The 12,691-nt window shown below is 34.6% G+C and overlaps 1 protein-coding gene across 5 annotated transcripts in view; it reads left to right on the forward strand.

The window, feature by feature from the left end:
- BRIP1 (BRCA1 interacting protein C-terminal helicase 1) overlaps positions 1-12,286 on the forward strand; it is a 57,101-nt gene extending 44,815 nt beyond the window's left edge. For 4 of the 5 annotated variants that reach the window (XM_035343266.1, XM_035343268.1, XM_035343267.1 and 1 more), the window contains 4 exons: positions 4,746-4,858; positions 7,204-7,286; positions 9,239-9,565; positions 10,319-12,286. In XM_035343266.1, the coding sequence (XP_035199157.1) occupies positions 4,746-4,858; positions 7,204-7,286; positions 9,239-9,565; positions 10,319-11,199 (1,404 nt within the window). In that variant the 3' untranslated portion in view covers positions 11,200-12,286. The remainder of the gene's footprint in view (positions 1-4,745; positions 4,859-7,203; positions 7,287-9,238; positions 9,566-10,318) is intronic. The other variant, XM_035343269.1, reaches the window with a different exon arrangement.
- The last annotated feature ends 405 nt before the right edge of the window (positions 12,287-12,691 follow it).

The following is a 12,691-nucleotide window of genomic DNA, read 5'->3' on the forward strand; positions in this document are numbered from 1 at the left end:
TTTCCTTATATTCTTATATATTTCCTTATATTCTTATATATTTCCTTATATTCTTATATATTTCCTTATATTATGATGGCTTTCCTTGTATTATTCACTATTTTTAGAGGGAGGCACATTTTTACATAGAAATTTTCAGGTGGAAAAGGTCCCCTGAGCTATTTGGAAGCAGATGTGGCTTTGATGCACAGAACCCATGTCGGTTGGTGGCCCCTGGAAGTGGCAGCCCCGGGAGGGTGATAGGTGCAGAGCTGTCCAACAGCATCCTGAGGGTAACTGAGCACTACAAAGTACCAGGCAATGATGTCTTATTCATGGTATATGGTATTATTTTCCTCACATTTTTTTTTTTTTTTAAAAAAGTATTAGTGTGTGAAAGCACACTAATATCCAGAATCTAGTTTAGTAAATGATAGGTGATGAGCATTTGCTGATTTCATACTGTTTTATGCGTTAACACCCTGTGCACTTGGAATGCCTTGAGCGTTTGAAGATGATGTCCTACCCTATCTTCCTCGTGTGGGCTAAAAAAACGAGCTGCTGTGTTTAGATTTATCTATCAGCAAGTCTGTTGAGGAGTGTGGATGCTTGAAGCAGGCCCTGTGACTCAGCCAGGTCCATATACGTGCGTTATTTAGTCTCAAATCTCACAGAAATTGGTGCTACTTTGGAAGCAAGGGGAAAAAGGTCAAATGCTGCACTATTTAATGCTACTTCCATTTAAGGGTTTTCAGATAGAAAAGGAAAAAAATGGGTTTTCATGTCTTTAACTTTCCTGCACTTGCAAACTGTTATGATTACTTGGCATTCGTCAGGAGGAAAGTAGATGGCAAGCACATTCCCAGAGAATTCCAATTATTGCTGTTTCAGGGGGAGGACAGACTCTAACTGGACACGAGATTTTGAAGAAAGTAGATTTGTTTAAAAAACAGCTTTATGTCTTTTTAGGGGGTGGGGGATGAATGCAGAAAATGAGGTGACCACCTGGGTTTTTGTTTGATGTTGGGAAGTGGGGGATTAGATGTTTACAAAAATAATAATAATAAAAAAAGGCAAATGTGTTTTAAAGTTTGCTGGATGACAGAAGCAATATTCTTTATTTTCATTTCAGTTTGTCCTCTCCTAAAACCAGAGAAACAAGTCAGTGCAATACCTTTGTATCCATTTTCTGTTTTTCATTTCCATGGAAGATAAATGGAGGAGAGTGCTGAGGAGTGGAGGGCATGAGCTTCAACACGTGTGTACATATACTGATCTTCGTGTGTGCACGCGTGTATTGATCCAGTTCCAAGCTTATTTGCCTTTTTGTTTCAGCAGTTGCCTTTCTCTAACCCGGCATGATGCTGCTAGATGCTGGTCTAAAGGCAGGTGCAGATTTAAATGAGTGCTCTGCTTTACTGCTCACAGTGTTGCCATTGTGTTCATGAACTTGTCTTTAGACTTCTGCCTAATCTGGTTTGTAATGATGTGCATGTAGATGAAGATACCTAAAACACACTGACTTTTTGTTTCAAATTTCCTTATCTCAGCTGTAATTATTACTGCAAAGTAAGGAGAGGTCTTGTATTTACAGAACTGAAAGAACTCAGTTCTCGGGGAACAAAAACAGTGCTTTCATGTTACTGTCCAACCATTGATTTTTCTGCATAAACAGCTTATAATAGATTGCTATTTTTATACCTTGCTGTTAGTTAATTTTGAATAGGTCTGCTTTGTCCTGTTGTATTGCTCAAAAGCCACGGTGAAGGCTTCTGTATGTAAATGTGCATGTTAGTCTGAGGTTCAAAAGCACTCTCTGCTAGTCTTCTGAGTTTCATGTCATAAGCTAGTTAATCTAGTCCACAGTAAGCACAACATAAATCCACTTTGTTTACTTGTTTATATATTACCTGAATCTGGAATAAGTCAGGGTTTCTTCAGGTTTGCCACAGTTTTTTTTGAGTTGTCAACACTTAGAATCTAATGTAGAGAATGTTGCTGAATGTTTAATACGTTTGTTATTGTTGAAGAAAAACTTAGTTTTCAATCAAAATTAGCAAAACACGTTCTAAAATTCTTTGAAATTGTAGTAGAAATTACCTCAAAAGATTTTTCCAAGTCATAAAACAGAAAGTTTGTTCATGACATTTATTTTTTGTTGCCGTTTCTCAGTTAATACTGTGTAGTGAAAGATGTCGAACTAATTAAGCATTAAAAGAACGAGCGGTTAGCAGGTATAATGCTGTTAGACTTCAGTAAATGTGAATGTGACCGTGACCTCCCAGATAGATCAAAGCCTAATCTGTCTGACAGCTACAAGATGGCAGAGCTTGCCACGGGCCTTCTGCTGCTGCTTGCTGAAGCTATTTGTCTGTAAAGCATGCCTGATAGCTAAGAGTATATTTTTAAGGATGAACAGGTAAAAGGCTGTCTTCTGACATTTTAACTAATCCCTTCTAGCCTGTGGTTTACTGCACATTTAGGATATTTGCTAGCAGGAGAGACTGGCTTTTTCACATATGCAACATGTCATTTTGAATTGGGCGTTGATTTGATGTTTGATAATGTAAGAGTTATACAATGAAATGGATTCTGATTGCATTAAAATGACGTGGCCTGGCCTTTTACCTTTCCTAGACTTATGATGAAAACTGAACTCTTAGCAATGTAAGTTGTCGTCTCGTGCTGAGACGTGATTGTTGAAGTGAGAAAGTCAAATGTTTATTTTCTGCTAGCCCTTTCTTAATTAAGGTAGAAAAAATAGGTTTTAAAGACCTATTACAAATTTAGACCAAGTGAATACTGTTTTTTATATAATTTGAAAAATTAAACATTGTCATTGATATGCTTGGAAGTTGTATACATTTGCATAATGCTAATATGTATTGGGATGTAACGGTAATGTATTCTGTTCACAGGGTAACATAATGCAGGTGATCTTCAGTGGTTTATGCGTACAGTTAAAAATATATTTAAGTATAAGACATACGACTGGTTATTCTAACACTGCTTTGAATGGCCTGCTAGAGGAGTAGGACACATTTGTTACAGCTGGCCAAAACCTTACTGGAAACAGAATTTCTTCAACAGAGGAAATTGTTAGAAAACTTACCATGGCAAGAAGAAAAATGCAAAGTACATACAGGAGCATTATTGCCATTGGTTATGTTTTAAAGACTTTAATGAAATTTTCTCACGTCCTACCTAATTTGAAATGCTTAGGAATACTCCGTTGTTTCTCCAAGCAGTATTTACATCTGCGGAAATGCCTGGGTATACTTCAGTTCCTTCTTACAGAATGGTATTAATGTGCCTAAGTGTTCAGAAGAAATCATCTTCTGTTTTGAAAATTACGAGGGAAAACTGTTGTGCCAGTCAATAGATTCTGAGTGACTGGAACAAATATTAAATCTGTGAAATCAAACTGAATTTACTTTCTGGCTGTAAAGATTGAATTTGTAAATTTGACAGGCAATTTAAAGGGCATAAGTACATAAAATAAGATTTCTTATCCAAATTCAACTTGAAAGTTACCTGTCAGAAGAGGTTAGAAGTCTGCTGTTTTCTCTCCTGAAGCGTGTCCTTTCGCTTGTCAGTTTAGAAAGGTTAATACTGTACAAAAGAGCAATGGAAAGACCCTTTCTGGTGGAGTTTTGTGTTTGTTTATTGGGAGAAAAAATAAAAATCCCCTGTTCCCAATAATAATAAATTCTTCTGATATATGTTAAAGTGCGTATAATGTCCAAGTAACAAATTCTTGTTCAAACTCACATCAGGTGTGTTATGCCTGGTTATCCACGTGATTAGAAAGGATAGTCAAGGAATTTCTTCTGCAGCTGGTGTTGGAGCTGCCGTGGGAGCGGCTGGGAGACGGCGTTTTTCCCAAAGAGGAGCCTGCTCTTTTCTGCCTTAGCTGCCCTATGGGCCTGCAGACCTTAGCTGCTGCCTTTGCTCGGCGTGTTACACTGCTGCTCCAGAAGCCCCCTGCTTTCTGCCTAGTACTTCTAAAATGCTGCCTAGTCCACTGTCCTTGGTTGCAAAATACTGCATCCTATGGTGTTTATGTAATACAGGTGCAATCTTGCCTTGAACAAAAACGTTCTGTCGTGAAATTTGTACTCCTTTCAATTTATTCTCAGGGTCATTTTGTAAAGATGAGTTTAAAGTTTAGGCAAGATCTAGGCTGTTGTTTCTGTCTGTGCAGTAGTATGAATAGCACCTGTGAAAAATGCTGCAAATACAGAAGTTGGCACTTAGACAGAATGTGAGATGAGGATGCAATTATGCTGATAGAAAAGACTTCTGTATTCCTCAGAGATTAAAGCAACTGTGCTGTCAGGAGAACTGCTGTTACTCCTATTGAATCTGTATTAGTTTTTTTTTTTTTTTCTGGTCTGTGCATGTTGCTATAGTTAGAAAGTCAGTGGCTCCATGGTATAAGCTCAGTTGCAGTGTTAAGCCTTTTTCAGAAGGTTTCGGTGATCTGTGGTTCTTAGGTAAATGACTCTAAAGGCAAGAGCTGAGACCCAGCGTTATTTTTGTCATGAGGTAGGCCTTAATTTTGACTAAAGCTATCCTGCTTAGTTTGCTTGGCCATGAAGTAATATGAACAAATAATGGTTTGGTTGGGAAAATCACATTTATTTATGATCTGGACAAAACTTGGAAGGCTTTCTATGGAATTGGAAATGAGATTCCTTTCCCCTTTTAGAATATTTCCATTTCAGAATTATTATTTAAAACAATATATTTGATTTCTTTCTCAGGTTGAATTAAAGAGGAAGTACAATGACCAGCACAAAAATTCAAGAGGCCTTTTGCCAGGGAGTCAGTGGTATGAAATTCAAGCTTACAGGGCTCTGAACCAGGCCCTGGGAAGGTGAGATAAACTGAACATAATTAAAAACATACTTATTTGTAGAACTTCTTGTTTGTGACATCGTCACTGATTAATTCCTCATTGTTAGCACAGAAGAAATAATCAGTCCAAAAGCTCGTATTATGGAAATCAGGTCTTCAGCTGTTGTGTCCTGGCAGAACATGTTGTGTATTTGTGTTGTTATAATTCCGAGTTTTCATTTTATATTCAGACTCTGCTTTAGTTTGGTTGCAGGTTTTGTTGTTAGTCCAGATATACAGAAAGGAAAGCATTTGCAGAGAAAAATAATTCTTGAACTCATAAACCAAACAAAAATTCTTAGGTCTTTTCTAAATATATATATATATATATACACACTTGTATATAAGTATATTAGTTATTACTCTTGGTGGGCTTAAAACAGTTGTTTGATGTTTAGCCTACAAGTATATTTTAAAGGGAGAAATAGTATGTGTCTTTTTTTTTTTTTTTAAGACCTTTGCAAAAGGTCAATTCAATTACGCTTACTGATCTTTTTCCAGATTTAGAAGTGGTATAGCTTACCTTCTCAAATGGAAAAAAACAAAAACCTAAAATTTATTAACAGGGTAGAATTAATTCATCCTTCTCCAAAAAGGTTTATCATATACATAGGTAGATACAGTGTCTATCATCTGTATCTGTGATACTTGCCATACATCTGTTATGGATGTATGTATGATACATACATGCATGATAGAGGCACAGACAAAGATTTATAGATCAGTTATAATAATATAAATGGAAGTTTGGAAAGAAACTTGAGAATATAGTGTTAAGAAATAAAATCTCATTGTAAATTCTTGTTACGGGTCCGATTTCTTAAGTTTCACTTTGCAAAACAAGAGCATTTGTTAACAGTTGTTAAGAAAGGAATAAAAATAGTTGGTGGAATTCTAATAGTAAGAAATGAATTTGAAGTTCTGTCACCAATGGGAGTTTTAACTAAATTCTAGCTTTAGTGAAAATTGCTTGTTGTATAATTTCTGTGAATGAACTCATGCTAGTCTAAACTTAAGGGCAAGAACAGGCTTCCATTCTGAAATAAATGTGTGAACCATGTACAGTATTGTTAGACTAAGTCCTTACTAACTGAGGTTTGGTGAAGGGTGACAGCACATGATGACTATTTTTATAAAAACAGGGCAGTCTACTAAGGTGATGTAAAGCAGAATGTAGCTTATTCTGAAAACTGCAGCAAGTAGTTGCTGTAGATACATGAGCTTCTTACTGCAAAGATGCCTGCAGGGATAGCAGTGAGCAGAAACATGTTAGTCTTCAGTCTGGCACTTTTCTCTTAATTCAGTGCTGTTACATTATACGAAGTAACGCAAGTCCATGAAATGAAATAGCAGCCTTTGGGAATAGAACAGATGGTGTGAATGGCCAGGTGACAACCATGCTATGAATTCCTTGCAGTGCTGCTTTTCCTAAGAAGTGTAGGATGTCTCTCGGGTTTGTGTCATTCATTCAAACTATGAGTTAACACTTAATCAACCAATGAAAAATGAAAAGCAGGAAGAAGTCTGTTCCTTAAAGAAGTTGTGGTAGCTTTTCTTATCACAGAGAGACTTCAAATACAAATTTATTTGGAGGACCAACCTTGTCACTCCCATTTTAATACCTGACTGTTACACTTGTGTTTTCAAGTTGCCCTCTTCTGATGTGATGGGGATAATAATCCAAAGTGATTACAGACAGATCCTTTTCCACATTACACTTATGTTATTACTGTTCTTTCATATTTTTTTTTCTGGAAGGCGGTATAGAAATCCAAATAACATTAATAATATCAACACGTGAATTGAATATTGGAATATTTTTGTATGCCTGTAACAACTCAGTTACAACCTTAACAGTATCACTCAGCTTTGATTTGCAGAATTTTACATTTCTTTATGAAGGTGCATAGTTATTTAAAAAACTGCAAGCCATTGTATCAGTGCATTTTGTTTTCTTTTTCACTCTTACAAATTCACCTTCCAGTATTTAATTTATCCAGTTAAGAGTGGAAAACAAATAATATATGGTTTGATTAGCTGGTTTGATTAGTTAGTATTTGTGGTGTTTGTTTGTTTTTTAATTTGTCTTCATATATTAGATTCAAGAACTGAATGAAAATTAAGCTTCCATGATATACTCTGAAATTGTAGTTTTTGCATTCATAATGTATTTTTTTAGTTGCAGGAGAGTAGGAAAGCACTTTCTGTATGTTTTTGCATACTCCAGCAGGCTGACTCTTTGCAGTTCCTCTTGTCTGATGCCCACAGTTTTTGACTATATGTACTCTAATTATATATACACTCATTTTTATCGCTTGCCTGTAGGTGTATACGACATAGAAGTGATTGGGGTGCTCTTATTCTAGTTGATGACCGCTTCCGGAATAACCCTAACAAGTACATAACAGGTAAGCTGTAAAATTAAAAAAAACAAAAAAAAGGAAAAAGAAAAAACACAAACCTTTTTTATTTTTGTTTCACTCCTAGGTGAGTAAGGAAAGCCATAACGAAGTGTAGCTGTTAAACTTGAAATGTGTACTTGAAACTTAGAAGCCTAAAACTACGCTTAATATCACTAGTTCATTAAGTGCTCTGAAAATGCATTGATACCAATATTCAGTCAATTTAATTTCCTTTCCCTTTTGTATGTATGCAGATGATGATACAGAAATTTCAGCATGAAGAATTTAATAGTTCTTTTTTTTATTCTTGCTTATATGTAAATACCTTAACACTCTGAATTTTTGCATATTAAATGTAAGTAGGGTATGTATACATCTATGTGCGCAGGTGAGTGTGTATATGTACGTATGAAAAAGGTAGTCACTAGACTTTTATTTGGACTTTGGGTACATCTCTAGTATACTTTGCATTAATAAGAAGCTTTAGTGATTGGAGTTAGCAGTCTGAATTTAATGTTCTGGCTTTTTAGGTAAGAACAGGTAAAGGCCTGGGCTGTTCCTATTATGGAACCCCTAAATGGTCATTATGCAAAAAAGTAACTTCTGTTTGTCGTTTTATACTGGCTGGAAATAAATGCAGATAAAATAGAATATGCATACTATCTTAATAGAAAAGGAAAAAAAAAATACTTAGGAATGCATTATGTATCTTTGTTTCTGCCCTGTATAGAAGGAATGGGTAAAAGGACCTAGTAAACAGATAATGTTGCTGTCTAGTCAGCAGATGGAGCTCAGCCACCATAGTACAAGTCAAACAATTTTCAAATGATTTTCTGACGTGTCTTTTACAATAAAATTAAATTAATGTTCTCTAAGGAAATGCAAATATATATATATAAATAACTATATATATAACACATATATATATAACTCTTTATAAAAATATAAAAATGGGAGTTATATAAATAGCAATTTTTATGTATAAAATTGATATAAAAACTCCAATTTCTTTAGATAATTTGAATTCCTCATATATACATGTGTGTGTATATATAAAAAGACACACATAATCCATTTTATCCATGTTATCAAATTATCTTTATAATTAAATTATCTAATGAAACAGAATTTATATCTATTTATATAAATATATAAAATCAATATGATTAAGATTTGGTAAGATTAGTATTTTTTCTAAAAAGCAAAACTCCACAGAAGAATCCAGTTCTCTTTTGTCAGGGACTTTTAAACAATTGGTATTTAAAATAAAATTTCAATGGATTTAAAAACATTATGTTTGTATTAAGAAAGTTATTTTTTTACTTCAGTCTTGTGTATTCCAACATCATCGGAATAGCTATTAGGTTTAAATCTTCTGCTATATAAGAACTCTGAAAATGATGATTATATAACGATGGTATATTGCCTTGCGTATACATGTTGTCATGTTGAATTATATTTTTACTATTGGGTAGTTGTGATTATTTCTGAATATCTTATGTTATCTGATATAAAGTTGTAAAAGCTTCATTCTATTTAAATTCTAATTTTTGTCATACGCTGTTGGTATGATAATAAATAGCTGTATTCTATGTAAATTATTAATAATTCATGATAACAAGCAAAATGAACACCCGAGTATAAAAGAAGTGTAATGGTGTTTTTGCAAAGCAGTGGTTTAAATTTCAAAAGAGCTTTACTGAAAAAGGTAAAGGTGCTGGTTTGTTTTTATTTCGTTTTATAAGAAAGAAAAATATTAATAGTATCATTCATTGAATCAAGTTCCCAGCCCTGAAAGGAGGGAATACATTATCTTACTCGAAATACTTAGGAGTCTGTGTATGCTGTACATATGCAGATGTATTTGCAATATTTAGATAGATGGTATTTCACATCAATAAATAGTGTATATGATATGGTTTTGTGGTAACACTTTTTTTTTCCTCCCTCCCCCTTAGGATTATCTAAATGGATTCGCCAACAAGTCCAGCATCATGAAAATTTTGGTAGTGCACTTGAATCTTTGCAAGCATTTGCTAAAAGAAACCAGAAAGGCATTGATTGTTCATCACCGTGTAGTAGTGAATTTCTCCATGTACCTTCAAATTCAAAAGATGTGTCGTCAGCTTCTCAACAGGAGGCAACAATTCAGCTGTCACCAGATGTTCCTGTTAAAAGTGAGGAGCAAAATTTGGTCCCAGATACTCATTTTACTACACCCATCAATTCAATTAATCCTGCAACATCAAATCAGCCCAGCAATATCACGGCAGCAATGAAACAAAGTACGTTCATTTCCTGTGGGGAAAAAAGGACTTCATTAACTATTTCAAATGTTCAGTCACCTCTTTTTTTTGGAAGAAACAAATGGTTTTTAAAATTACTGGAGTGTTGTAGTACATGATAATTATTCACAAATGTATATGAGCTGTGCTCAACGCACTGAAATTAGGTGTCATTTCATCTGGTTGTCTTAAAACAATTGATAATATTTGAGAAATTTGTAGTACATTCAAAACTATTTTCACTTAATTTGCTTTTGTAATTGAAAAATATGAAAATTTAAGTTCATGTACTTCAAACATATTTTGAGCATTATTACAAAATGAGTGCTTTGATTCAAACTATGTCTGTTGTTTACGCGTAGTGAGACTCCTCAAATACAATCTCTTCCTGTAACAGCTTTACTAGTAACTATATGTTCCATTCCTAAATTTTAGGAAAGCTTATCATTTCACTTCAGGTAAGAAAGATGTAAATAACATAAGAGTACAAAGCCTAAAAAAATACAGATTTTAAATCCAGTCGTACATATGCTCTCACTTTACATGGGCCAGTTAATCTATTGATTTCATTAAGACAATTCATGTGCAAAGATAGTTGTAACATCTGGGCTTTTGTTTGTATTGGATCTTAATGGGTATTATAAAATATCTGTAAACCTAATAAAACAGTGGTAATTTTGATGTGCTAAACATGCTGTAAATCAGCAGGGGGAAGGCATATACAATTAATTAATGTTTTGTGATTTTTCACAGGTGGCCAGAAAATTGATGTAGAGAGTCATTCTCACAATGCAACACAAAGAAGAAAACATATGGACTCCACACCCAAAACGCCTGCAACTCAAATAGAGAGAGCAAAAAAGAATGATTGGACTAATTCTGGTTTTATGAAAGAACACTGCTGCTTTAAACCACTGACTTCAACGCCTTTGCCTGTAACTGCAAACTGCATGTCCACAGCAAGCAGTGAACAAAAGAAGAATGTGAATAGTGCTAGTGAACTTATTGATGGTGTAAATCAATGCCAGTCATCATTCATTTCAGGACATAAACCAAGTGTACCAGAATCACATTTGGAAACAACTAATTTTTCAGTTAAAAATACTGAGGCTCCAGTTGCTGAGGAGCATCTCGATGAGCTGCAGCTTCAAATTGAGCCCTGCAATGAGCTTCCTTCTGTAGGAGGGAAATCTGAACTTTCAATGTTAAATGCATCTGCAGAAGCTGAGGATGAGGATGAGAGTATCTATTTCACACCAGAACTCTATGATGATGTAGAATCAGAGGAACAGGAAATCAGACCGCTAGATCCAGCCTGTAATACAAATGAGAATCTCAGTGAATGTGGAACGTCCACAGTAGCTGATGATCTTTTTGTAATCAACACCTCAAAAACACTAATGGTAACAAAAGAAATGGTTAATGACGATGACAGAAACACAAATTTACATGGAATAATGCAAAACGATGGGAGTAAGAATAGTGCAGTTAATGTTGTAAAGATGACTAGTGGAATAGAAGCAGAGCAGACTGAATCTCAAGAGATGGACACCAAAAAACGGAAAATCAGTCTTTCCAGATCACGAAATAAAGGTGTGTCATCCTTTTTATTGGACAATAGTAGCACACAGTGACGGCCTCTATGGGAGCAGCCTTTATAACGTAGCCTTACTATAGAGCAATAATGGCATTCTAGTTAACATCTAATATATGCAACTATCAAGCTCAATCATTCATTTTTGTTTTTCACTGTGCAAGCCATGCAACATGCAGTTATCTGTAGATATAATTCAGATTCTTCTCCCTAACTTTGTGGTCAAAGGACAAACATCATGTGTGGAAATTCTGAATAGAAGCCCAAGTAATTCTACTTGTAATTGTAGGGTGAAGAGAAGATTTGTCTATTACAGAGTTAATTAGTCTGCCATTAAATGCAGCAGTTGAGTTTACATCAGAAAGCAAAATACCTATATTAAAAAAATAGATTATTTGCATTTCTTAGGATTTTTATTTAATATGTTTAACAGCATCTTTGCGGATCAAGTAATATGATAGGTTAAGAATGGATACTGAAATAGTTAAGTTCTTCAGTACTTGTTTCCCTCAAATTTCTTTTGTCAAAATGAGCATATCAGAGGCTGTGTAATAGCAGCATTTGAGCACTTGACACTCATCATCATCATCAAATACCTTCTTAAATAGTCTTTCTTTGTTTTATATAAAAGTTGGTGACTCTTAAAATTTCTTTGGTTTCTTTTGGTCAGATTCTGTATGTATTTATTTCAAAACAAGTACTCATCTGCCCTGCAAATACATTTTCTATGCCATATATAAATTTGTACATAATGGACTTTAAACCTGCCTCGGTGTACTCTTCTTTTTTTTTTTTTTTGGATCATATAAAAAATTTCTTTGATTTACTGCAATCAAAACATAAGCCAAGATTTTGCTGTAATAAAACATTATGCATGATTTTCAAGAAAAGATTGTTCATTTCCATGACGTATTAACACGCAGATGCAAGATTTTTGCAATCTTAAGATTGATTTATAGGTATTTGTATATTCTGAATGAGAGCTGAGGTGAAATTGTTGACTGGTCATTTTCTTTAGGAGTTCATCTAAACAATGTTCTGTGACCATTGCTGCAGAGCTGTGAATGCGTTCTTATCAAAATGATTTAAATTGTATCTCTTTGCACAATAAATACACCTTTATAAAAATAGATCCTGTGTTTGCAAGCATGGCAAGGATATTGTTGAACTTCTTTAACAAGCATTATCTTGCAATATTTCTTATAAGACATTTGGTTAAGCCTTTTCTTTTATTGGTGCTGTGTAAGGATCATGTTTCTTGGTTCAAGTTCCATGGAATTCTCTCAATCATCAGGTGCCGATGGTTTTTAGCTAGCTACATCCACACTCCCACTTGATAGTGCAGAAGCAAGCTCTGATGTTGGCAGCAATTTAAACGTATGACACATCTAAAGATCTAACAAATTTTCTGCACCAATCTACTTTTTTATGTTCATGTGCATCTAAATAGGTAATAGAAATCACTTCAGTGGCTTGTCTGCTCATCTCACGGAATACTATCCCTTAGTTGTCATCTTCACAGATTTGCCTGT

This window comes from Oxyura jamaicensis, chromosome 19 (assembly GCF_011077185.1).
Source record: "Oxyura jamaicensis isolate SHBP4307 breed ruddy duck chromosome 19, BPBGC_Ojam_1.0, whole genome shotgun sequence".
NCBI classification, from domain to species: domain Eukaryota; kingdom Metazoa; phylum Chordata; class Aves; order Anseriformes; family Anatidae; genus Oxyura; species Oxyura jamaicensis.